General features: G+C 31.1%; 1 protein-coding gene across 1 annotated transcript in view; it reads right to left on the minus strand.

The window, feature by feature from the left end:
• The window catches only part of Ccdc7 (coiled-coil domain containing 7), a 194,342-nt gene that overhangs the window by 96,233 nt on the left and 70,361 nt on the right, over nucleotides 1–27,748 (minus strand). The window contains exons 10-15 of the mRNA XM_015483292.2: nucleotides 21,626–21,656; nucleotides 21,171–21,260; nucleotides 18,819–18,910; nucleotides 17,249–17,303; nucleotides 13,534–13,599; nucleotides 9,838–10,044 (exon numbers count right to left, since the gene is read on the minus strand). Coding sequence (XP_015338778.1) covers nucleotides 9,838–10,044; nucleotides 13,534–13,599; nucleotides 17,249–17,303; nucleotides 18,819–18,910; nucleotides 21,171–21,260; nucleotides 21,626–21,656 — 541 coding nt within the window. The remainder of the gene's footprint in view (nucleotides 1–9,837; nucleotides 10,045–13,533; nucleotides 13,600–17,248; nucleotides 17,304–18,818; nucleotides 18,911–21,170; nucleotides 21,261–21,625; nucleotides 21,657–27,748) is intronic.

Here is a 27,748-nt window from a genome sequence, read left to right on the forward strand (position 1 = left end):
AAAAAAACACTGGATACTCCATAGTGGACTACAGAAGCTTAAGAAAGAAATAAACAGCTCTATTTGATGCCCTCGTCTCTGTCATTATGCAAGCTATAGAATAAACTACTACCGTTACTAATATATGTATGCAGCTAAGGATTTGGCAAAACATGTAACATACCTTAACTAATCTTCCTTGAGATTATCTGAATTCCTGTCATAATTTCAAGAGATAGGACAAAATGTACCACAATATGAACTGCTAACACTATTGAAACATTTGATTACATTGATGACACTGATCTGCCCTGAAAATGCATTGTATATTTGCTAAGTACATCAGATTAAAGAAAACTTTAAATAAAAACATAATCTAGGACCTGTCATTCAACTCAACTTGGGAGCAAGAAGTCATCATATAGACAGCATCAAAAATACACATTCCATATCCTTCAAAGGAAAATTTATGGATTCTGCAATCCCAAACACAAAAGACTTTAGGTAGTGGTGACATCACGTCCTATACCTGGTTGATTCTTTAAAGCATCTGTATCAATGCAACTAATTTTATATGGAAGCCCTTACACTAAAAAGCTTTAGAATAAGTCCAGGCATCATGAAAACATGTTTTAACTTTAGATTGTTATATCCTATCTACTCACAAAATACAGATAAGTCTAAGCAACTTATCATGACTGAAGCCTTTGAAAATAATACTTCATGTTGTTGTCACCTCCTGGATCTTTGAACTCAATGACTTCCTTCTATTGCTAAATGGCATATTTTCTTTGGAAAGTTCCTGCTATCTTATTACTGAGCCTAACTGGGCAGGTTTTCTTAGTCTTCAACCCAACATTCCTATTCCACAAATGGTTTTTACTAAACCAAAATCTCCTAAGGAGGTAAAAGCCCAGGAAAACTCTATTAAAGGGGGGAGATATCACATCCTATCAGGGGCCAATCCTGTCCCATAAGACCTTACCCAAATTCACAAAATGTGGTCTTATACAACACAGAGATGTCTCCCTTCTGTTTTAATCAACCATTGTCTCAGTAAGATCTTTGCCTATAAGATTTGACAAATGACAATAAAATATGATTAACTAATGCAATAGCCTCTCTCAAAGGTGACAAAATCTTATGGAATACTGCATTCATCTACTATAGCAATAGTAGGTTGTTGACATTCCATGGCATCTGAGTATCCTTCAAAATTGGGTGAATTTTAAGCGTCATTCATGTCCATAGAGCACAAACTGCCTTAGAATGACTGAATTAAATTTGTACAATGATTCATGAATCATTGCTATTGGATAGTTTCATGGTGAGGCCATTGGGACACCTATGACAGACTTCTTAAACACATAGTTTTCTGAGGTATCTCCTGCCAAAGGAAATAGGCACAACAAATTAGTCACAAATCGATTTTTATTTTTAATATGGAGATACCAAGAGAAGGAACTGAATCTAAATGAAAATATGAGACATGAAAAAAGCAATCAAGAAAGTATAATGACCACCTTACTGGGTTCCTGTTTGAATTCATAGCACAATGAAGGAAGAGAATGACATCTTTCAAAGTATTTGAAAGACATAGAACTCATCATTATCCATCAAGTTTATTTCATTTGCTAATTAAGCCAGCCTCTTTGAAAAGCACCTCCACAGTACTTGTTGGTCCAGCATTCCCTGATAATTTACAAGCTATAGGTTGTCATATTATATAAAGGTACCTCCTTCATGTTTGAACTCCAAAGCATTTAGGAGTTAGGAGTCAAGAGGAATAATATAATATTATTTTTCTTTTTTTAACCCCTTGCTTTGACCTCAGTACATGATGAATACAACATATGGTTCATTTAAAAGACAGACACTGTCTTTATATCAGGTGATTTGGCAGACCTCCTCTTCTGACACTGCAGTTGAACTTTAATGGTAAATGGTAAGTGGTAGGATGTTGCTAAATCAATCACTTCAAACAACAATATGGCTCATTTCTTGGAGAAATAATAAATGTTTTTTAGATATGAACTTGTCTGACCCTGGGAAACAGTCAGCCTCAAGGGAGGTGAAAAATGACTTTCTCTTTCCTATTCCAGATATTAGTAGACATTCCCAAAAACACTTTTCTGTGGCTAGCCAGGAATTAGAGCACATAATGTGAGTTTATTATTATTTTTAGCTCTGAACCTTTACCTAACCCACCTGGTGATTTTATTAATACTTTCCTCCTAGACAATACAGTGGAAATTAGCATATTCAGGGCCAGTAACAACCAGAGCTAATGGAGAGACTTATCAATGAGACTCCCAAACCAAATGGTGGAGAGACAAGTCTTTTTTTTTTTCAATAAGAATCAACAAATGTCTTTAATTTCTTCTGTATATCCATCTTCAATTCAGCTGCATCAAAAGTATATTATATATATATATATATATATATGTATATGTATANATGACAGGTCCTAAATATATATATATATATATATAATTTTTTATTGTTGGTTGTTCAAAACATTACATAGTTCTTGATATATCATATTTCACACTTTGATTCAAGTGGGTTATGAACTCCCATTTTTACCCCGTATACAGATTGCAGAATCACATCAGTTACACATCCATTGATTTACAGAGACAAGTCTTTATTTCTGGATGGCCCTGATGGCTCTGTCTCTTCTCCCTTTTGGTTATTCAGCAAAGCAAGCTTATCAGGACTATGCTATGCCCATTCCCCCAATCAGGAAGCTCTCACTGCTACATGGTTAAGTAGGTCTTATCTATACTCTCCCAATTCCCCTAGAATTTCTATGGTGAATCCAGCTGTCCCAGTTCAAATATATCTCTCTGTGGAATAATATCAATTCAGGAGATATTGTACCCTCTACTGCTTTTCAGGTTATTAGTTTTCTTCCAAAAATTTGCCATATGCCTATAATGTAGATCACCAGTAATAAGCTCCTTATAAGTGCAACAAAAATAGTTAAATATTATGAGATCTCTAGAGCTTTCAATGGTAATATAACTTTTCATTTATAGGAGTTTATTCTGATAAAAATTAGAAAAAAAACAAAACGAGATTTTTTTATTTCAAAATTAGAAATCCTCTTTGTCATTAAATAACACCTTCAGTTACTACCCAATCTAAGTTATTATTCCCTGTGACTCTTTGATAGGGATTTTTATTATTTTCACTTATTGACTTCTAAAATTATCTTGTTCATTTATATTTATTTATTGTCTAGCTTTCCTATTAAAATATAAGCACATAAAGGAAAAGGATATTATCTGCCTTACTTATCAACAAAACTAAATATCTAGAAAATACTTGGCATTTGAAGGTGTCAAAAACATCTGTTGAATGAATGGGTTTAATGACTAAATGTATGAGTAAATTTAATAATTAATTGTCTAGTATATGGAGAAAGATAGGCATGAATTAACATTCTGCTTTTTTTGTATGTTTTTGTGCTTTATAATAACCCTAAATAGTATTGGAGGCATACAAGTTCTAACAAAAAGATTTAGAAAAGTAGTATGTTGGATATGAATCTCTGAAAAATAAACCACCAAGAAATAGTTTATATTTTTGTTTCTTAAAGGTATGAATTTCGATGCTGTAAAACAAGAAAAGCTAAGAACACATATGATGTGAAATAATAAATTATTAAAGTCTATTGTTGGATTAAATATTTGCCACTACTTGTTCCCTACGCCAAAATAAATTGTTAAATGCTGCAAAGTGCGAAAAAAAAACAACTGTACTTTATTGTAAGCAATACCATGTGTCTGCTCAGGTTGGGTCTCTTTACTTCACTCCCATCCACTCTCTGAAGGTTAGGAGACTTTTCCAAAGTATTTCAGAAATTCTATTAGGATCTAAGAAGTAACCCAAAATGAAGGTTGATGAATAATATTGTGCTTTGTGCTTTATATTTTGAACTTTTATAATATTTAGCAATATTTAACCTAAAGCTGTTATGGGCAATTCTATGAAACCTATCAAACTAAAACAGCCTATTTCATGTCATATTTCCCATTACTGTCCTTAATCAAGACTTCAAACAAAATCAATGTCTGGCCTTTCTCTAGGCACACTGTGTAGATTCTAAGCACCCTCATCTTTGCCTTGAAACAAAGTTCTGTCCACTTGGAAAATCTTTTGCTTATATTCCCTGTAAAATCTAACCCAACTCTTTCTTAAATTGAATGCTATGTAGCCAGAAGTAATCTAGAATATCTAGAAAGTACTTGGCATATGAAGGTGTCAAAAATATCTGTTGAATGAATGGGTTTAATGACTAAATGAATGAGTAAATTTAATAATTAATTGTCTAGTATATGGAGAAAAATAGGCATGAATTAACGTTCTGCTTTTTTGTATGTTAAGATACAAAAATAACCATTCTTTTTTTTTTTTTTTTTGGTGGTGCTGAGGATTGAACCACGGCCTTGTTCATGCGAGGCAACCATTCTCGATTTTATGGAACATCTTGGTAACTTCTTGTAGAATGCATCATTGTATTACACTCTACTTATTCTGTATATGTCTTACCCACTTTACCAGATAGTTAATTCATTGAAGGCAATGGCCATATATTTGCCACCCTTTATACCTCATAAAATCTAGCATAGTGCCTTGCATAGAATGAACTGTTAATACTTCCTCATTAGAGCTCAATTGAATTGAAATGAAATGAAATTATCTTCCTCCTGAAGTTAGAGAATATTACATCAATCAAGTTTCTAGAGGTGAAAAACCATTTAAGAGGAATTACTTGATATTAATTCTATGCTCTTTTTCCCCTAATCTTATATTCCTTATGATCCTCAGTCTGTTGTTACCATATGAAAGGTGACTGAGGCTGCTTTATTATGTCATTTTTGAGAGTAGAGATTCTCTTTAAAATATATATTTTTTCAATGCTGAAGATCAAACCCAGGCCTAGTGTAGGTTAGGCAAGTATTCTCTCAACTGAGCTGTGTCCCTGTCCTAAAATGCCTTCTCCCCCCACCATTAAAGGCAATGTTTATATTTTCTGAGATGCATTAGTGTACAGTCTACCAAATTCATCAGCAACAACTAAATGGTCGATATTAAAACAATTTATATCAAAATTTACCACTTCATGTTCTTCAGAGTGATAAACATATTATTGACTTTCCAGCATTTTCAAAGCTATACTTCACCATATTCCTACAGAAAAACTACTAACATGTCATGCTCTACCATAATCTGAGCATGAATAGAAGAGTCTCATGCTTTATTTCTGTTTCTAACACAGCTCATAAGATGGATTAGTTTCCATAAAAGTTGTAATTAATCCCTTATTATCTCTTAAATATTCACAATGCTAACAATTCACATATAAAATGTAAAGGAATACATTACAAGAAAACTACCCATAAGTTTGCAAAGCAAAAAAGTAAACCAATGTTCAGCTTTCTTTTGAAATATAAAAAATACACACTTTAAAAAATATAATCTCTACAAACATGAAAAATGGCCTTTTCAAAGCTTTTGACCATTAATCATCACACTTACTACCTAATACTTAGTAATTCATCTAGATATATAATCTAGAAATATTAAAAATGGTAATAAAGGAGAGAAATGCATATTTGTAGGTAATTCTTTTTTCTTTTCTACATGGTAATCAAAGCCCCCAAAATTTTACACATTAGGCTCTGTAAAATTAAGGAATAAACAAATTCCTCATGTATATTTGATTTGGATTCTCAATAATTTATGTCAACAACAAAAGGAAACATTGACACAATTTATTTTCATCAAATAACAATGTAACTCTTAATGACAGAATTTGCTGTTACTAATACCTGTAGTTCAGGCTTACTATTTCTATGGCTATTCATATTACTATTAATATGGCTAATCATACAGACTCACAAGTGAAAACTACAAGTTTTCTAACTGGATGAATCAATAAACTCAAACATTTATGTACATTCATATGTATATAATAAATAAATATAAACAATATATATTTAAATATATTTATATTTATATGTTTATAAATATATATTAACATATATATTTATCAAGTAACTGAGAAAAAAATCACATTCAAAAATGTTTTCAAGTGAGTTGTTTAAAAATATAAGTCATGACAAGCATGGTGGTGCACATCTGTAATCACAGTCACTCAGGAAGCTGAAGTAAGAGGATTGCAAGTTACAGAGACAGCCTTGACAACTTAGAGAGGCCTTGAAAAACTTAGCAAGATCCTTACTCAAAAATAAAAAGGGTTGGGGATGTGGCTCAGTATTAAAGTGTTCACAGGTTCAATTCCCAGTACCCCCAAAAAAAAAAAATCCTACTAATCTAGGTCATGCATTTTGATAACTAAACTTAAAACAAAGGTCAGGGGCAGTTCCTACTCTCTGGAAATTTAATTGCTTGTGTTCTTACTTCAAATTTTTCATTCAAACTTTTTGATTTCTCACTGAATCAAAATTGTTCAGTCTTTGACATCTAAAGTTTCACAATTTTCTCTATTTAAAATGTGTTTCCAAAAAAATGTACTTCAAATATATGGGTACAATATTACAAGCAAAGATGTAAATCAACAAGTTTTAGACACTGAATTTTGATTGGATATTTTCATCATAGATGTATGAACTCATAAAATTAGAAAAAGAACAAAAATTTTTAAATGTTTTTACCTTTCTTCAATTGGTCTTTGATTTTGGACAATTGAGATCTATGATAAAGATAATAATACATTTTAATATACCAAATATATATAAAATATTTGCATTAGATCATTTAGAAAAATATCATTCAAAATACTTTTCTTAATATGACAGTTGTGTAATATTAAGGTATCAAAAAAGATAAGAAATTACCATATTTTGGCATTGGAATAGATATATATAGGAGAACATTATAGGAGAACAAATGATACTTAACTTTTCTAAATTAAGAGCAAAGAGGGTTTTATACTTTCAGTAAATAAAATTACTTTATATGCTAATTACCCAATCATTTTCAACATCAATTTGGAAGAGTTTGTAAGGCTAATACATACAATATACAAACATAGTACTGCTTTTTATAAATTCTTGTAAAATGTATGATCTGAATGCACACTATATTTATTGAGGTGTGTGATTAAAATATATAAAACCTGTGGTTTTAAAAATGTGATTTCACTAATAGACTATCTCTTGGGAACATGATACATATTTCCCTACACCATAAATGTTGATTCTAGGTTTTACTCCAGGCCTGAATTACATCTAACTTGGTTTCTTTTATGCAGAGATTAGCTGGCTTATCCTTACCTACCTGCAAACTTGTGTTTACCCAACTAATTTTCTTTTCTTCTTAGTCACATTGCTAGTATACACTCCTAAATTCCCCCTGAAGTTAAATGTGGCAAAGAGAATATGAAAGAAAATGATATGCTCCACTTCCAGCCTGGTCAATGAAAATTGTTCTTGTTTGTTCTCCATCTTCTCTTCTGATGTGTGGTGCAAACATCACATTTAAGATGGTAAAGATTGCACATGCCAGGATACCTGAATGGCCTTGGAGACAACTCTCTACCATGAATACTGACCTTTAACTTCTTAAACTATTAGCACAAGGAAATAAAGTATAATTTTTGAGCCATTATACATTTTGTGTCTATGTGTCAAAATAGTTAGCCATGATACTAATTAACATATCAAAAGGGATTTTCCTACACCCTACACAGAAAACTAGCCAGAGCTAAATAATGATGCAATAAAACATTTACGTAGTGCTTCACAATATAGAAAAGCAGTTCATTAACCTTATTTTATCCTCATTATATTCTAATAAAGTATTACGATCTTTCACTAAGGGTTTGTATATAATCTTGATAGTTCTTAACAGAAGATGTAATAGTTTAGTTAATTTTAAAAAGATGGCTCTTCTACTAAAAAACCTTAAAAGCAGATATGAAAACAATAAAGAACTACTTTTCCAAAATGTCATTTTTATATATGTGTGTGTGGGGGGGGTGTCAGACCTTTGTATAATATAATTTAGTGTCTAGTAGAAGAAATCCAAATATTTTCTTCTTTACCCCTTTTAGATTTTAGGCTTCCATTCCCCATAGCACAGGGTGACAAGCTATAATCTCTGTGAAACCCAGATCCAAGAGCATTGGATATTTCAGACCTTAGAGAAGCTTGATTTTGATACAGCAATGTCACAGCTTCCAAAAGAGTTAAATTAGCAAAAAAAAAATCATTTAAATAAGTTCATATTTACAATATACACAAAAGACTTCATTAATTATAGAATCAATGAAAGAGAAGACTCCATCTGCCTCATCGATGGTATAATTACTTTTATCTTACTTGTTATTCATTTACCTAAAACTTTCAGTGTTTCTTCCTTTCCTGAGTATTGAAGATCAAACTGCTTAATTTAGCATTCAGTTTGGGAGTTATCACAATCTCATACCAATCTACGTTTAGTAGGAAGCCTCTAAAATAGCCAGCTTCCATTGTATCCTGCCTCAGGGTATTCATGCCAATGATATATTGTTATTTGTGAACTGTTCATAATGCTACTACTTCTAAACTTCTAATGAAAGTGATATGATTAAAGTGATGAGATGTCATTTCTGAAATTAGGTTTAAGGCATTTTCTCCCTCCCTCACTCTCTTTCTCTCTCCATCTATCTATCTCTATGTCTCTCTGCCCTTGTTTGTATGTTGTAAGCTTTCTTATGGAGAAACTCCCATGAAAACGTACTGATACCTCAAGCCAGCAGCCAGCAAGGATCTGAGGCCTAATGAATGTTGCATTCAAATGTGAGCCCAGTGAAATACTTGAAGTTCTTTCTCCTCTACTTGGATCTTAAGATAAATGTAGTTAAGAATATGTTGATTATATCTTTATGAGAGATCCTGAGCCATAGGACCCAGCTAAGGCAAACTTAAATTCTATTTTTCTTTTATTGGTTCTTTTTAGTTATACATGTGGATCCTTAACTTACAAATACTGTGAGATAATTAATACATTTATTGTCTGAACCACTCAATTCTGAGGTAATTTTTATGCAGCAAAAGATAAGTGAAATAATACTACTTTTTTTGAGAGAGAGAGAGATAGAGAAAGAGAGCGAGAGAGAGAAAGAAAGAGAGAACTTTTTAATTTTTTTTTTTTTTAGTTTTTTGGTGGACACAACATCTTTACTTTATTTTTATGTGGTGCTGAGGATCGAACCCAGCGCCCCGTGCATACCAGGCAAGCACACTATCACTTGAGCCACATCCCCAGCCCATACTACTACTTTTTGATTCTCATTTATTTTTAAACAAGATGAATTTTAGAAAAGAGGAAGTGAAGAAACAGTGTTTCAAGAAAAGAGAACAAAATATTCAAAATCCTGAATGTGACAGGAAACAGCAATTTAAATGAATTTAAGTACAATGTAGTTAAAGCATAAAGTGTATATCAGTGTGATACAATAAAATATTTACGATATGCATTACAAAACCCTGTACAATGGCCTGGAGGTCAAGTCTGAACAAAGATAAAAAGAGTTTCTGAATCCACTGTCTTCATAGAAACAAAAATAAGACATTTTTAAGAGTTTTTTCTCCATAATTTTGAATTTATATTTAATTTTATTAATTTATAGCAGGATATTATTAGTTTTCGAACTCTATTTTCTTCTATTTCTCAAATATCAGATGCTTAAATGATCATTCAAAATCCATATATACATAATTTATTGTTTGTTATACAAGATAATAATGAATTGATAAACCTTTAAGAAAAAAGGCAAAAGAAGTAAGTAATGATATGAAAGATAAACGCATATTACTATTTCTATTTTGGTTATTTCCTTACCTCTTGGATTATATCATTTGTCCTTTGTTCACCTGAATTTGAAACAAATGCTGCCCTTGTCTCTCTGTCCAATGGCATATTTTTTGAATGTTCACCTTGTGTTTTACCAAAACCCGTTTCCATCCTTTTGGTCTTCCCCTCACTTTTAATAAGCTCCACCCCTTGATTTAGGAAATAGTCAAGTTGAAGCTTACTTCTTTCTGCTTCCTGTTTTTAAGAAAGTTAAATTTGTCAAGCATTGTTTTCTGTGACATTTTCCTGACAATACTACAACCTCCAGGAATCCACATTTATTTATGCCCATATGATTTCTCAATTTTTAAATATCTAATATTATTATTTTAATATTGACAGCTGAACTCAGAGATGCTCTACCACTCAGCTACATCACAGCTCATTTTATTTTTTGTTTTGAAACAAGGTCTTGCTAAGTCACCTAGACTTGCTTAGATTCTCCTGCCTTGGCCCTCAGAGTAGTTAAGATGACAGGTGAGGCTACCACATCCAGCTCATTTTTATTTAGTAGTCAGAGGAAACTAAGTTAAACCTTTGGTATAATGTATAGTTTAAAGTTTGATAATTAAAATTAAAAGCTGTAGAACATTGTCTATTGCCTCGACACACGCCCCAAATCAATGGGCCAATACATCCTGGATTGAAACCTCCAAAACCGATGCCAGTAGGCCAGAAGTTACAGAAGTTCTGGTGCTGGCTGAAATTTGTTATACCTAAGATGTCTGCTAGAATGACTTCAATACTATCCATCTGCATGCTAAATCACACACTCCCAGTACCTGATAACTGCCATGACACAACTGAAAAGAACCATAAAACGAGTGAAAAGAAGTGGTGCCCAAATTACCAGAAAATCTTCCCAGCCCTAAATTTCATTTCCCCTGTTATCTCTAACTTCTAGATCCCCAACAGGTAGAGAAATTGATTTGCAAATTTATCTTCCACTTTTTCTATTCTTGGCCAAGAATAAATATTCCTTCACTGTTAAAAAACAAAAACTTCCATTTATTATTATTAGTTATTTATTATTTTTACTTTTTTTGGTACCAGAGATTGAACCCACTGAACCACATCCCAGCCCTTTTCTTTTTTATTTTGATACAGGCTGGCTTTGAACTTGTGATCCTCCTGCCTCAGCCGCCTGAATTGCTGGGATTACAGTATACCACCATGCCCAGAAAAAACTTCCATTTTTAAGGGCAATTTTTAAAACATAGGTGTTTCTCCGAGTTTCTATCTTTTAAGACTCTAATTATTATAATGGTAAAATAAAATAACAAGTATTTATTATTTAAAGTGGTAGATAAGCAGGACAATTACCATCCATAATAACAAAGAATGAAAGAAACTAGAAAATAAGCTATTTATTCCTTCCAGAAATAAATTTCTCTTTAAAATGTCTCTTTTTATAGTTTTTATTAGAAAGAATATAAATAAAAAATAAAATTCAAAAAATGTCTCACCATGAAGAGAAAAATCACTTTCTGATGCATACTCTTTTGAGTTATTTCTAAATATACTAGTATATATGTGTATATTTAATTTTTATTTATATTGAATGTGACTATACATAGTCACATAATATGCTAATATCATAGGTATGTTTCCATGACAATAAACATACATTTACCAGAGTAGATAACATAATGTATTTAGTAATATACCATAATATATTTAGTAAATTCCTTATCAGTGGGCTTGTAAATCATTTCAAAACCTTTTCAGTTAAAAAAAAATATTACTTTACACATTAGCATAAAATTTCTGAACACTTTTTTCTTTTTGTAAATTTTTAGAACTTGCATAACAAAATGACTATAGCTTTCCAAGACTTTTGCTATGTATTTTTCTTTCAGAAAAATACAAATTCATAATGAAAATAGAAATATGTGAAAGATTATTCATTTCAGCATCCATTAAGAAATATAGGTATTTCTGTTCCTTAAATTTTTCTGAAATGTTAGGTTTAAAAAAACCTATTCCACTGTTACTTTAAGTTGCATTTATTCAATAATTAGTGAGGTTGAATATATTTGTATGCCTTTATTAGCATTTCTGAATTACGTCTTTCCAATTTGTGTTATTTATATATTTTAGGCAAAGGCTGTCCATATTTCTTATATGTTTGTGAAACATCTCCATAGAAAATAAAAATATTTTCCTTTTATCTTTATATCTTGTTTTTTTTATCTTAAAAAGTTTTAAATTTATATCAAATTAAATTTATTAACATTATTTTGGGGTATGGTGCTTACTTTAGTCAATACCATTTAGCTGTTATCCAGTGTTTATTCTAATATCTTCATAGTTCATTTATTACTTTTGGATCTTAAAACAATCTGCAATTTATTTTGATGTTTTTCATGAAAGAGAAATCTAGCTATTTTCCTTTAATGTTTACTTTGTGTGGCTACTGTATCCTTCTATGAAAACTTCTAATAACTAAAAGTATATAAAATACTAAATTATTATATTTCTTTGAATCTGTGTCTGGACTTTCCATTCAATACCAGAACCAGAACCTAAGTGATTTAATTATTACAGATTTATTTATATGTTGATGAGTGAGTCCTCCTTATTTGCTCTTCTTTTGTATAATTACCAGTTTCTTATCTCCTTATATCTTACATTAAATTTAAGTTCAAAAATAATTCCATTTATATGTAAAAGTAATTGTTTTAAGTTGGTATATCAATTTTGGATATATGGAAATCAAAATACTGACAATATCAAATTTCCAAAACCAAAATTATAAATTTTTATTTCTTCACTGTTCATCTGTATCACTGGTAAAGTTCTGTCATTTTTCTTCATGTAAAGCTCTCTGCTTTGTTTTTTTTAAATGTGCTATCCTAATATGCTAGACTAATTTTTATAATTTCTTAATTATAAAGGAATAATTACTTTTAAATAATTTTGGATGAAAATAAAATCTTTTGCTTTATTATTTTCTGTTCTAAATCTATCTTATTTTGTCCCAGACAATTTTTTTAATTTATCGCTGTTATTTAAATTGTATATTTTTATAAATTTATACAGCATACAAATCATTATATTTTTGTCTATCCATTTATTAAAACATTTGTGGTTTCTTTAATTTCTTGTCTTAGTTTTTAGCTAGAATTTGAAAAATAGCATGAGAGTAAATATCTTCACTTTACCGAGTTTAATTTAAATGCCTGCAATATCTTAATTTCAAGTATATTTTCTTTGAATTTGAAAGAGATTGCTTTGTTTTATTAAGAATGTTTACTTTTGTTGGGTATGGTGTTGCATGCCTGTAATCCCAGCAGCTAGAGAAGCTGAGGCAGGAGGATTGCAAGTTCAAAGCCGGCCTCAGAAAAAGAAATGTGCTAAACAACATGGTGAGACCTTGTCTCTAAATAAAATAGAAAATAAAGCTGGAGATCTGGCTCACAGATCTCTGGTACCCTCAACCCTTTCAAAAACAAAAAACAAGAATCCAGAAAGTATACTTTTTTCTAGTTTACTGATTTTGATAAGAATGAATATTATATTTTATTAATATATTCACATTGCATAAAGTAGTATTTTAAAATTCATAGAATAGTACAATATATAAATCTATTCATTTATAAGGCTGCAATTATTCAATTGAAAAGTTCCTTATGAATATGTTCTTCATTTATAATAATTTTCAAGTAACATGATATCCTCTACCTGTAAAGCCTGTTTTAGTTGTTCCTGAAGAACTTTGTTCTCAGTTTCCAGAGCATCTGCTCGTTTCTAGGAAGTAATAAGAGAAAAAGCTCTTTACATGGGTATTTTTAAATTAATTTATTTTATAATTACTACTTTTCTAAAGAGTCAAAATGATGATTTGAACACACACATTTAAATGCATATTTCTCAGGCACAGCTTTGGATAGATATTAGCTAAAGATTTACCACAGGCATAAATTGATCAGAATCTGGTAAATTCAATGTACATTAAACACTTTATTTCTCCTTTTCTCTAGACCTGAATATTTAAATAGAAACATTCCAAATGAGTCTTTACGCACCACAACATAAAGAGTTCTGGTTTTGTTTGAATGAGTGAGTTCTATTTTAAATGAAAGATCTCAGAAATTGTCCATCAGGTGAAAAATAGAGGAACATATCTAAAGTCCCCAGTTATGCTTCTGGTACATTAGAACAAGTTTCCACTAAACAAGCCATGCTACAGATAACAACCATAAACTCTGGACAAAAATGCAAATAAACTCTGATGAGCAATCAAGTAGTAGGAGAGTTGAGTGGAAAGTGATACTTGGAAGAATAGTCCTAGGTCGGATTCAGATTTTTATGATTTTAGCTTGAAAGAAAGCCCTCTTGAAGTCATGCAAGGCATATAATAGCTGAAGAACAATTCAGCTGAGCCCAGTCAATCCAAAAATCAATGAGAAATAATTAACCATTGATGTATTAAATCTCCAACTTTTAGTGTTGTCTGTTATAGAACAATAGATAAAAAACAAATATGTACTTGATCATGAAGAAAATCTTTTAAAACTTGAAATAAGTAGAGAGGAATAATTCCGTAAAAGAGAAATCAATGATGAAAATGTGAACTAAAAATACTTTGAAACAAAAAACCCTCAAATATCTATGAAATACAAATAAAGTTTTGTTCAGTGAAATTTGTATAATGTTTTGCTTGGATAGTGTGTTACTACTATTAAGCAAAGCTTAAAATAAACGAATTAATTATATAACATAAAAATAATGCAAATTAGCAAAGGAATGAACATTAAACAAAATAAAAAAGTAAAATCAATTTATAAAGATAAAGCTAGAAATAATTAAATAGAAAATAATCAATAACAAGAAAGACAAGAGTAAAACAACTAAATGAAACCCAAAACTGGTTAACTAAAAACAACTATAGTAGATAATCCCCTGAGATTTGTTTATTTATTTCCCTAAATAAAAGGGAAAGAAGGGAAGCAAACAAAAAACAAATATTTTTGTAAATTGAAAAGAAGTGGCAAAACAATATAACTATAGATACAAAACAAATAATAAAGAGAACACTAATACAGAGTAAAATTCTAATGAGCAAATTTGTTAAGATGGATGAATTTATATCAAAATTTACAAAGCCAAATAGATTCATCAATTATCTCAAAATAAATTGAAAGAAGAAGGCTCTCACATTACTTTATAGGTAAACTGTATATAATCTTCAAAGTATTTTTCCCTTTTAAAAAATTTATTTTTGAATTCTGATTAGAAATGCACTATATTAGTTTTAAATAAAATTAAATCTTCCCATTGGCAATAGTATAAATTTAGATTATAAGTAATGTCATTTATAATTCTGTCTTAATAAATTTATATGATTTGGGCTGGAGATGTTTAGCATGCATAAGAGCCATAAGAACTTTCATGTGAGTTAAACTACTTCAAAAACACTCTTGTTCTAGCTGATTGAAAAATCCAATCTATACTCCAAAATTTATCATTGATATAGCTGGCAGAATAATCTCAATAAAAAATGCCAAGTGGCTCATTTCTGATAATTCTTCAATACGACCCCATTTCCTACTCAATCAAATTCAAACTACTTATGTCATCAGTAAATGGCACCTATTAGGCTTCCTACTACTGTTTTGTTTAATTCAAAACTCCTATCAGACTCAAGTACTGAATTTCCCTTAAGTAGTCTTGCTACTTTATTTCTATCTTTCCATAGTGTTACTCATATATAAAAATCCTTCCTGTTTTCAATCTCCAAATTCTTAGCTACTATGCCATTTATTTTGCTGGACCTAGTTGGAAACATTATGTTTCCCATGCTTATGTTCTATATTTCAGCTTCAAAATCCTTTAGCAACCTTAAATTCAGGGGAAAAATCAGCATTTTCAGTTCTGTACCTCCTATATAATATATTATGTAAGATACAGGAAATTTATTCAATTTTATTAAGGAAATATAGAATGTAATTAAAGTTACTGTTTACATTTGCATTATAGACTTCACATTTGGGAGTAAATAATAAAGAGTTTTTGCAGAAAAACAAAGCTCTTAGCACTATGCATAGGATATATATATAAAAGTTCTGTCACTTTAGAAAGGTGATGACCCTTGAAAACAATGGGAAAATCACATTTGAATTTGTGCTTGTAGTCATTTTAGTGCCACCTACAAAAAGAAAGAGTCCTTAGACTATTTAGTCCAACCAGAGTATACTTGATAATTCTGTACACCTAGTCTATTTATTCCATGTCTCGTCTACAAATATGGAATAAAAGTAACCACATCCAGGGTGTGAAAATATGGTGTACATGATTTAACCCATGGAATATTAAAATATGTATAAATATTTCCATTTTCTAAAAGTTTTTATTAAAATGCAATTATCTTTTCTTATCTCCACATGATAAAACTGCAAATCATCCAATGAGATGCTTGTCTACAATAAATGCACTCTATTTCTCTAACAAATAATCTGAAAATCAAAAGCTAATAGAATAACCTAATATTTGAATATCATTTTATCTAAGCATAATTTTTGTTAGGTGCAACTATGGTTATTGACTGCTAGTCGATAGAGTGTCTTTGATGAATGAGAAAAAGAACTCTTCTTCTAGGCAGATTCAGCTCTAAGCCACAGTGGTATGGAGGGGTACCAGGAATTGAACTCAGGGGCCCTCAATCACTGAGCCACATCCCTAGCCCTATTTTGTATTTTATTTAGCGCCTTGTCATTGCTGACTCAGCCACTTTTCTGCCACTCACATCACTCTACCAAGCTGCTGGAAATACAGGCATGCACCACTATGCACGATCAGCCTTAAGACTTCTAATATAAATAATATAATTAGATTATTTAAAAATTTTTTTGAGGCAGGATCTCCCTGTTATTGCCCAGTCTGGTCTCCAATTCAAGAACTCAAATGACTTCCTGCCTCAGCATCTTAAGTAGCTGGGACCACAAGTGCATGCTACCATGTCCAGCTAATAGATTTTTCTTTCTAAATACAGAAAATACTGTGCTAGCTAAAATAAACCATAGGCAGAATTCAAGGATAGCATCCTGATCTTCAGCAATATGGTAATGTTCTGTATAATCCACTTCCTTTGAAAGTAGATAGAACCTGTGACTTGCTTCTAGTTAATAGCATAGGGCAGTGATGGAATGCTACTCTCTTATGTTAAATTATATATCAAGGGTGATGGGATACCACCTCCATGATCAGTTACATTATATAAGATTCTAAGTTAGCAAACAAAGAGATTCCTAGCTGGCATAAAAAAAAAAGCATGATGCTATAATATGACATGCCTTTGGAAAAGTTCATCTAGCTGCAAACTGCAGACTGCCTCTATGAATTGTGTACCTGAGTTCTACAAATGCAAGGACATAAACTTATTGAGAGTGTGTGTTACCTGGACTTGAAACAAACTTTCTTTTACTTTAAGCTGGCTTCCTTGAGGCAACATCCTGTAATTAAAAATGTTTTAAAATGTAAATAATATTCTAAAATTCATCACTGCTTTGCTTTCTTAAAGAGAATTTTAAAGAATTCCAAATGAATAACAATTTTAAGAATTCTTATTTTTTTTAAAGAGAGAGAATTTTAATATTTATTTTTTAGTTTTCGGTGGACACAACATCTTTGTTTGTATGTGGTGCTGAGGATCAAACCCAGACCGCACGCATGCCAGGCAAGCATGCTACCGCTTGAGCCACATCCCCAGCCCAGAATTCTTATTTTTTAAAAGATACTAAATCAAACAGGTTAAATGATAACAATTTAGTAACACATGTCAGGCCTACTTCTTACTGGTATAATTAAGAATATGAAGAAGGGAGATAAGAGAGAAAAAAAAGTGAAGTGCCGATATTTTCAAAATATATTGGTCATTTTTTCTTCTCTGATCATTTTTCTTCTCTAAGTCAAAGACAAAAACCTTTTGTCCAGTGAATTTTGTTATGGTTTATATGTGAGGTGTTTCCCAAAAGCTCATGCATGGGACAATGCAAGAAAGTTTAGACAAAATTACTGGGTTATGAGAGATTTATATTAGATTATAAAAGGCTTGGCCTAATCAGTGCATTTATTACATGAAAGGGATTGGTGGTAACTGTAGGCACATAGGGGTTAGCTGGAGGTTGGTACCAGGGGGCATGCCTTTGGAGTATATATTTTGTCCTTGGTCAACAGAGTTCTCTCTGCTTCCTGGTTCTATGTTTCCAGCTGCTTTACTCAGCCACTTTTCTGCCACTCACATCATGCCCCAAAGAATGGAATTGTCTATCTATGAATTGAGACCTCTGAAACCCTGGGTCTCAAAATAAACTTTTACTCCTTAAAATTGTTTTTGTCCTGTCTTAGTCACAGCAGCAAAAAAGATGACTTAAACAAATTTCTTTTTAGCATTCATTGTACTCTCTAAAAATAAATTCATAGTTTCTTTTCAAAAATTATATTTCTATTTTAAGATGTGAACAAATTAAGAGTGGAATGATTATTTTATAATACCAATGAAAATATTCATTTAATAAAGCCATTTTATAATAATCCATATATGTAAAAGTTTACTTTTTTAATGTTTCTGGATATTTTAATCATGTTACATTTTTTAAATAGTGGAATGCATTACAATCATAATTATACATTCACAACACCATTTTTTGTAACTCTGTATATAAAGTATGTTCATGCAAAATTATGCCATTATACATAAAAGTTAAATTTTATAAAAATAAATACAATTAAAAACTTCAGTAGAAAATAATAAATTCTGGGGATTTGATTTGGGGATTTAACAAAGTACAAAGCATTAATTAGATGATTTTCCCATAATCATATCCTGGTCTTTTTATAAAACTATTTCCTAATTTTATGTTTTAAAAACCTGTCGTGTTTATATGACTTTAAATTATTGGTATGTAATAAAAATAAAAATGTCAATTAACAAAGAAGAAAAATATTAACATGTATCTTTGTCTTACCTTTCTGAATCCTCTGACTTTTCTTTGTCTTTTTTCTTTTCTATTTTTACAGTTTTCTTTGTTCGATCACTTACATGTTTTTTCTGTGTAATCTTATATAAGCCAGAAATAAATGGTTAAGTACACAACAAATTGTGGGAAAATATTTGAAAATATACATTACTAAGATTTCCATTTTACTCCAAGAGTCACTATACTATGTTTCAAGGAAACTTATTTAAACAGAAGCAAACCAAAATTAGTGATTATAGTTGAACTGTTTGTAATAGTATTTTATTGAATATAAACTGTATATAAGTTAACATATATTGAAATAATTTAGTCACCCTGATAAACTACAGTCAGTTTTGTTGTAATGTAGTGTATGACATTCTGAAAATTACTTTACTATGCAAACAAATGCAATAAAACCTGCAGGATGTATGGGGAAAATGGGTTAGAAGCACATCATACAGACACCATCAATTACACACTTTGAAAAATAGAAACAGTAGTACTATGCCCTTCTACACAATTAAATGATTTAGAATAAACATTATAAAAAATATAGTTGGGACTGGGGCTGTAGCTCAGTGGTAGAGTGCCTGCCTAGCACATGTGAGGCACTGGTTTCAATCCTCAGCACCTTATAAAAATAAATAAAGGTATTGTGACCATCTACCAACTAAAATTTTTTTTAAAAAAATATATAGTCTTTTAAAGAAATCCTAATAACAAAATATTTTGGGGTTATGTAGTAAAATGTATGAAAACAATAGCATAAAGACTGAGAAGGGCTAACATATTAAAGTTCTTATGTGTCAAGCGATTTAATATCACTTGAAGGTAGACTGTGACAAACACTATAAACCTTAAAGTAACCAATTAAACCAATAGAAAAGTAATACAGTTCGGGAAGCCATCTGTGAAATACATGAGGATCTTCTCTCATAAAGCCAGGGAGATTTAGGTTTGACCTTGGGAACTATCTGTGGCTCTCTCACTGCAATAGATTGCCCAACACACGTGACCTTTATCTCCACTCTGCTAGGAAGATTCCCCATAGTAGCTCCAGAGATGGGCATAACCTGTTGAGACAGCCCATTTTCAACTGTTTTTGGTGAAGAACGTTATATTGAAGGCCTTTGATGTTTCTTGATATAAACAAAGCAGGCACAGGTTGCATTTTGCCATTAGTCTAGAAACTGGATCCATCTGAAACTACTTTCTATGTCCTGTGATTTTTTTTTGTTGTTCTATTTTTCCTAGCTTTTATTTCTCAGCCAGCTCCTGCACGGGATGGGCAAAATACAGATTTGGAGACCTGGAAGTGGGATGGTGCTATAACATAAAATCAAAAATGTGAAAGTGGCTTTGTAGTTGGGCAATATACATAAGACAGAAGAACCTAATGAAACCCTATAAAAAATAGAAAATTGAGACAAATATAAAATAAAACAACCAGTTCACAGTAACGCTGATCAATATTTCACAAGCAATCACAGAAACCAAATATGTTTTTTGTTATTCAGCTTGGCTGTCTAAAAAAAATATTGAGAGAAACTATTAAGTTATAAAAAGGAAGGCTACGTTGGAAGAAAATTGGCTGTAAGAGTATAAAATTAAAATGCCCACATGGGCAGATTACATGATAGATTTTCAGCCTTTTTTGTGCTGATTTTCTATTTCTCCTTGGTCTATATCTAAACAGAATTATTTTTAAATTGAATATATACAACAGTCCTGATCTTATGTTTGATACCTGTATAGAATCACTACTTCTCTGATTAAATTGCTAATCTCCTAGTACTATGTTGGCTTCTTCTTCTAGGAAGGAAGAAATATCAATATCCAACATTAGTGGATTCAAGAATATGTTCATCCAACCACACAACTGGTGTTTTTAAGTGGTAAATAAAAATTCACTTCTAATCAATTTGACTTTGTTGTTGATAATTTAAATTTATAAGCTGTATAAAAACAAGAAAATACTAAAAGAAATAAAAGTTCATTTATCCTTGACATTTCTATTCACTGTGCTTGGTATAGTGAACTATAACAAACCATTAGTTAATTGCAGGGGAAATATATAATGCAAGTAAAAGATTCTTGAAAATTCTAACTTACTGATAAATTGATGAAGTTAAATATTTGGCAGATAAATATCTTTCAGAATGTTTTCATAGCATAATTTTGGTTTTGATAACTAATGTGATAATTTAGAAGATAACATTATCTTATTTTTAAACTATTATAATTTTTTATTTTGAAAATATATTATAAAATATTTAAATATCACTTTGATTCCTATCCTGAAATAAGCAGCTTCGTTAGGTACTATATGCCAATTTTAGACACTAAAGTTTTACCAACCTCTATATCCTTCAACTTTTGTAGTTCATTTTCCAGCACTGATTTCTCCTCTGATAATAATTCAAAATCATTTTGCATCTGTTTGTACTTCTAAAGAAAAATAATAATAATGAAGACCAAAGTTTTCATTAACTCATTAAAAATAATGAATTATTGCTATTAATCTGTATTAAGGTTAATAAAAACTAGGATTGGTAATGAATGAAAATATTCAGAAGACTATATAATATTACATATTAATATTTCAGAAATGAAGTGCTTTTGAGTAATAATAAAGTATAGTAAAATTGAAAGAATATCCCAAAGCTTTCCAGCTTACATTTTCATAGAAAACTTTTGAATAAAGTGAGCAAACATTGTGTCTCTATTTAGGATAATGTAATACTGGCAATTTCTAGAGGCTATTAAAAACTCATTGACAAGGTGCAATTTCAAATAGAAAGTGACATACTCACAGCTTCTAATAAGCCTTGATCATCTTCAGCTCTGAAAACATAATATAATATTGTATTATATCTATCAGTAATGTGCTAGACTTTTACATTTATGTTTTTATTTATGTAATACACCTATTTATTTTTTTGTAAAGAGTTTAAAATAATACAATCAAGGTTAGAATACATTTCTGATTACTACTCCAAAAATCCATTGCTCTACCCAGAGATATTACTGCACAGCTATTATAGTTTCAGAATACATCTACATAACAGTGAATGTACCTATTCAGTTGTATAATTTTTGTTGCTGGGTTAGAGTTCCATGTCTTTTTTTAAATACAAATGACCACTCTACATATTACTCCAAACTTATTTTTTCACTTAACATAATGTTTGATATCTAATTTATTAATAAGAAAAGATTTTTCTCATTCTTTTAAAATGCTATTCCATAGCAGAGGTTGCCAAACATTTTGTGTAAAGAGTCAAATAGTAAATGTTTTAGATTCTGCAGGCCTAATAGTATGTACCACAACTATTCAATATGCAAAATCAAAGTAGATGATAAAGAATGAGTGTTGCTGTGTTCCAATAATATTTAACTTATGAAAATAAGCTACAGGACACATTTGCTAACATCTGTTAAATACTATGAATAAATCATAGATTTTTGACAAACATATTGTTTATTAAGTTGGAATTTATAACAGCTTTAGTAAAATATAGTTAATATTCCATACAATTCACTTTTAAAAAATATATAACTAAATGCCTTTTAATATATTCACCAAGTGGAGCAACCATCGCCACTAATCTAGAACATTTTAGTTATCAAAAATTAAACTTCATACCCATTAGTACTCATTCTCCATTCCTCCTAGCACAGCCTATATATATAAACCAGTGGTTTGCTTTGTTTATATAAAAAGTTCCTATTCTGGATAGTTCATATCAATAGAATCATTATACAACATGTGGTCTTTTGAGACTGGCTTCTTACACTTTGCATGTTTTCAAGGTCAATCTCTGTTGTAACATGTATTAGGACTTTGTTCCTATTTACTGCCCGATAATAATCTAGTGTGTGGATATCTCACATTTTATCTCTCAAATCCTCAGCTTATGAACATTTCAATTATTTCTCCTTTTTAACTCTTATGAACTATGACATTATGAGCATTCATATACAAGTTTTGTATGACTATGTTTTCATTTTCCTCAAATACAAACCTAGAAATAGAATTTCTGGGTCATATGTTACCTCTGTATTCAGCATTATGAGGAAGTGACAATAAGAAAAACATTTTCTAAAGTGAATGCTCCATTTAAATTCCTACCAGAAATGTCTGTGGGTCCTACAGACTTGCTAACAGTTGCTATTGTCTGTCTTTTAAGCCATCCTCATGGATATGAAGTAATATCTCATTATCACTTTGCTTTTCAATTTCCTAATGACTAATGAAGTTAAAAATATTTTACAAGTTTATCAACTATTTGTATTTCTCCTTTGAAGAAATATCTATTCAGTTCCTTACCTATTTACATTTTTATTATTGAGGTGTAAGTGTTTTATACATGAATCCAATGCATACTGTTTGAATAAATAAACTCACTTTCTATGAGTTGTTTTTTTCATTCTTTTTATATATTTAATATAATATATATTTTATATATTGATAAACCCAGGAGTGCTTTATCACTGAGCTACATCCCAGTCCTTTTTTTCTGTAACTTTTAATTTTGAGACTAATTTGCTGAGGCTGGCCTCAAACTTGCCATCATCCTACCTCAACCTCCAAAGTCACTGGGTTTATAGGTATGCACCACTGTGCCCAGATTTTTTTTCTTCATGGTTATCATTTACAGTACTAATGTTTTAAATTTTAATGACATTAAATTATTCTATTTTTTTCCTTCAGTTGGTGGCATTTTTCATATCAAATCTAAGGAATTATTGCCTAACCCAAGGTCACAAAGCTTTACCCCTTTCTTCTAAGAGGCTGTAATTTTAGCTCTTAAATTTATGTCTTTGAAAATTTGGAGTTAATGTAAGAGGAAGAATGAAGAAAGAATCCAACTGCGTCCTATTGCATGTAGATAACCATTTGTTCCAGTACTTTTGGACAAATTATTCTTTTAAGACAAGACATTGGTCTTGTCTTAAAAATCAATTGAGCATAAATGTAAGAGTTTATTTCTAGACATTTAATTTAATCTATATGTTTATCTTTATGCCAGTATCACATTGCCTTGAATACCGTAGCTTTCTGTTAACTTTTAAAATCAGTTAAGTGTGAGTCTTCCAACTCTTTTGCCCATTTATATTAATTGGGTCGTTTAATTTTTTGGTGTAAAGTTTTTTGCATTCTTTATATATTCCAGATATGAATCCTCTGTTATAGGAGTAGCTAGCAAAGATTTTCTCCATTGTGTAGAATTCTCTTCACATTCCTAATTGTTTCCTTGCTGTGCATCCCATTTATTAATTCTTGACATTATTTCCTGAGCTTTATATGTCCTATTGAGAAAGTCATTGCCTATGTCTATATGTTGGAATGTAGATCCTACATTTTCCTCTAAAGTTGCATCTAATTCCCAGGTCTTTGATCCATTTTGAGTTCATTTTTGTGGAGGGTGAGAGATAAGGGTCTAGTTTCATTTTTCTACATATGAATAATCAGTTTTCATAGCACCATTTATTAAAAACATTGTTTTTCTCTAATTTATGTTTTTGGTACCTTTGTCAAGGATCAGGTGACTGTAGATGTGTGGGTTTGTCTCTGTGTCTTCCATTCCTTACCACTAGTCTATGTGCCTGTTTTTATGCCAGTACCATTCTCACTATATTCTGTAGCTCTGCAGTATAATTTGACGTCAGGTATTGTCTCCAGCATTGTTTTTGTGTTTTTGTTTTTGTTTAGAATTGCATTCACTATTCTGAGTCTTTTATTTTTCCAAATGAGTTTTAGGACTGTTTTCCCTAGTTCTGTGAAGAATGTTATTGGTATTTTTATGGGCATTGCATTGAATCTGTATATTGATCATTTTAACTATTAATTCTGCCTATCTGTGAACATGGGAGATCTTTTCATCTTCTGAGGCCTTCCTCAATTTCTTCTTAAATGTCTTCTAGTTTTCACTGTAGAGGTCTTTCACATCCTTGTTTAGATTCATTTCTAGGTATTTCTCTTTTTTGAGGCTATTGTGAATGGGATTGTTTTCCTGATTTTTTTCTCAGCAGATTAATTGTTGTTATACAGAAAGCTATTGATTTTTGCATATTGATTGTGTAACCTGATACTTTGACAAATTTGTTTATTAGCTCTTGTCTTTTGATGGAATTATTTGGATCTCTAGGTGTAGGATCATGTCATCTGCAAACAGTAATAACTTGACGTCATCTTTTTCTATTTTTATCCCCTTTATTTCTTTCTATTACCTAATTGCTTTGACAAGAATTTCTAGTACTATATTACATAGGAGTAGTGAGAGTGGCATCCTTGTTTTGTTCCATATTATAAAGGAAATTCTTTCATTTTTTTTTTTTTTGCCATTTACTTTGAGTTGGCTTTGGGTTTTTCACATAGCTTTTATGTTGTTGAGGTAGGTTCCTTCTATCCCTAGTTTCTTCAGTGATTTTATCATAAATGGATGCTGAATTTTGTCAAAGGCCTTCTATGAATCTATGTATTGAAATTACTAAGTATTTTTTGTCCTTAATTCTATTTATGTGATGAATTACATTTACTAATTTGTGTATATTAAACCATCCTTGCATCTCTGAAATAAAACCAACTTGGTTGTGGTGTATGGTCTACATAATATGTTGTTGAACATGATTATATAATATTTTATTAAATATTTTTTGCATTGAAGTTCATTAGGGATTTTTGTCTGTAGTTTTCTTTCTTTCATGTGTCCTTATCTGGTTGTAGCATGAGTGTGATATTGGCTTCATAGAATAAATTTGGAAGTGTAATTCCATCCTTGTATATTCATGGAATAATTTAAGGAGTATTGACAGTAGTTCTTCTTTAAGAATTTGGTAGAATTCAGCAGAGAATCCATCTGGTCCTTGGCTTTGCTTTGTTGGAAGGCCTTTTATTACTGCTTCTATCTACTAGTTTTTGGTCTGTTTAGGTTTTCTGTGTCCTCTTGATTCAGTTTTTCCAGAGCTTATTTGTCTGGAAATGTATCCATTTCTTCTAGGATTTCCAGTTCATTTCAGTGTACACTTTCAAAACAGTCCCTAATGATTTGTTGAATTTCTGTGATATTGGTGGTAATTTCTCCTTTTCATCTCCAATTTTATCCATTTGGTTTTTCTCCCTTTTTCTCTTGATTAGTTGGCTAAGGGCCTATCAATCTTTTTTATCTTTTCAAAGAACTACCTCTTTATTTCATCAGTTCTTTGTATTGCTTTTTATTCTTAATTTCATTGATTTTGGCTCTGATCTTAATTATTTCTTCCTTCTACTGGTTTTGGAATTGATTTGCTCTTATTTTTCAAGGGCCTTGAGATGCATCATTGGGTTGTTTATTTGAGATCATTGTAATTTTCTTATGTAAGTACTCATAACTGTAAACTTTCTTCTTAGAACTGCCTTCATAAGTGTTCCAGAGGTTATGATATATTGTATCACTATTCTCATTTGAGTCTAAGGATTTTAAAATTTCTCCTTTAACTTCTTCAATCACCCATCCATCACTCAAAAGTGTACTATTCAGTTCCTTAGCCCATTTACTGATTGTTTTTTGTGTTAAGTTTTTTGATTCTTTATACACTAGAGATTAGTGCTCTATATAATGTGCATGTGGTAAAAATTTTCTCCCATTCTGTAGGCTCTCTCTTCACCTCATTGATTGTTTATTTTGCTGAGAAGAAGCTTTTCAATTTGAATCCATCCAATTTATTGATCCTTGATTTTACTTCTTGTGCTTTAGAAGTCTTGTTAAGGAAGTCAGATACTAAGCTGACATGGTAAAAATTTGGACCTACTTTTTCTTCTGTTAGGCTCAGGGTCTCTGATCTAATTCCTAGGTCCTTGATCTGCTTTGAGTTGAGTTTTGTGCATGGTAAGAGATAGTGGTTGGATTTCAGTTTGTAACATACGGATTTCCAGTTTTCCTGGCACCATTTGTTAAGAGGCTATCTTTTCTCCAATGTATGTTTTTGGATCCTTGGTCTAATATAAGTTAACAGTAATTATATGGGTTTGTCTCTGTGTCTTCTATTCTGTACCATTGGTCTACAAGTCTATTTTGGTGCCAGTACCATCCTGTTTTTGTTACTATTGCTCTGTAGTATAGTTTAAGGCCTGGTAGAGTGATGCCACTTACTAAGGATCTCTTCTTGTAAGGATCACTTTGGCTATTCTGGGTCTCTTATTTTTCCAGATGAATTTCATGATTGCTTTTTCTATTTCTATGAGGAATGTCATTGAGATTTTGATTTGAATTGCATTAAATCTGTATAGTGCTTTGGAAGTTCAGTCACTTCTCAGAATAAGATATGCAATCGATCAACAAATATATGAAAAAATGTTCAACATCTCTAGCAATTAGAGAAATGCCAAATCAAAACTACTCTTAAGATTTTTTTCAATCCAGTCAGAATGGCAGTTATTAAGAATACAAACAACAATAACTACTGGCGATGAAGTGGGGGGAAAGGAACATTCTTACATTGCTGGTGGGACTGAAAATTGGTGCAACCAATCTGGAAAGCAATATTAAGTTTCCTTAGAAAACTTGGAATGGAACCACCATTTGATCCACCTATCCCTCTCCTCAGTGAGCTTATACCCACAGGACTTAAAAACAGCTTACTACAGTGACGCAGCCACATCAATGTTTATAGCAACACAATTCACAATAGCTAAATTCTGGAACCAAACTAAATGCGCTTCAATAGATGAATGGATCTTTATCTTGATCTGTGATATATACACACAATGGACTATTACTCAGCATTAAAACAGAATAAAATCATGGCATCTGCAGGTAAATGGATGAAGTTGGGGAATAAGTGAAGTAAGCCAATCCTAAAAAAAAAAAAAAAAGGCTGAGTGTTTTCTCTGATAAATGGATGCTGATCCATAATGGGGATGAGGGGAGCATGGGAGGAATAGAGGACCTTTG

The sequence above is a fragment of the Marmota marmota genome, unplaced genomic scaffold (assembly GCF_001458135.2).
Source record: "Marmota marmota marmota unplaced genomic scaffold, marMar, whole genome shotgun sequence".
NCBI lineage: Eukaryota > Metazoa > Chordata > Mammalia > Rodentia > Sciuridae > Marmota > Marmota marmota.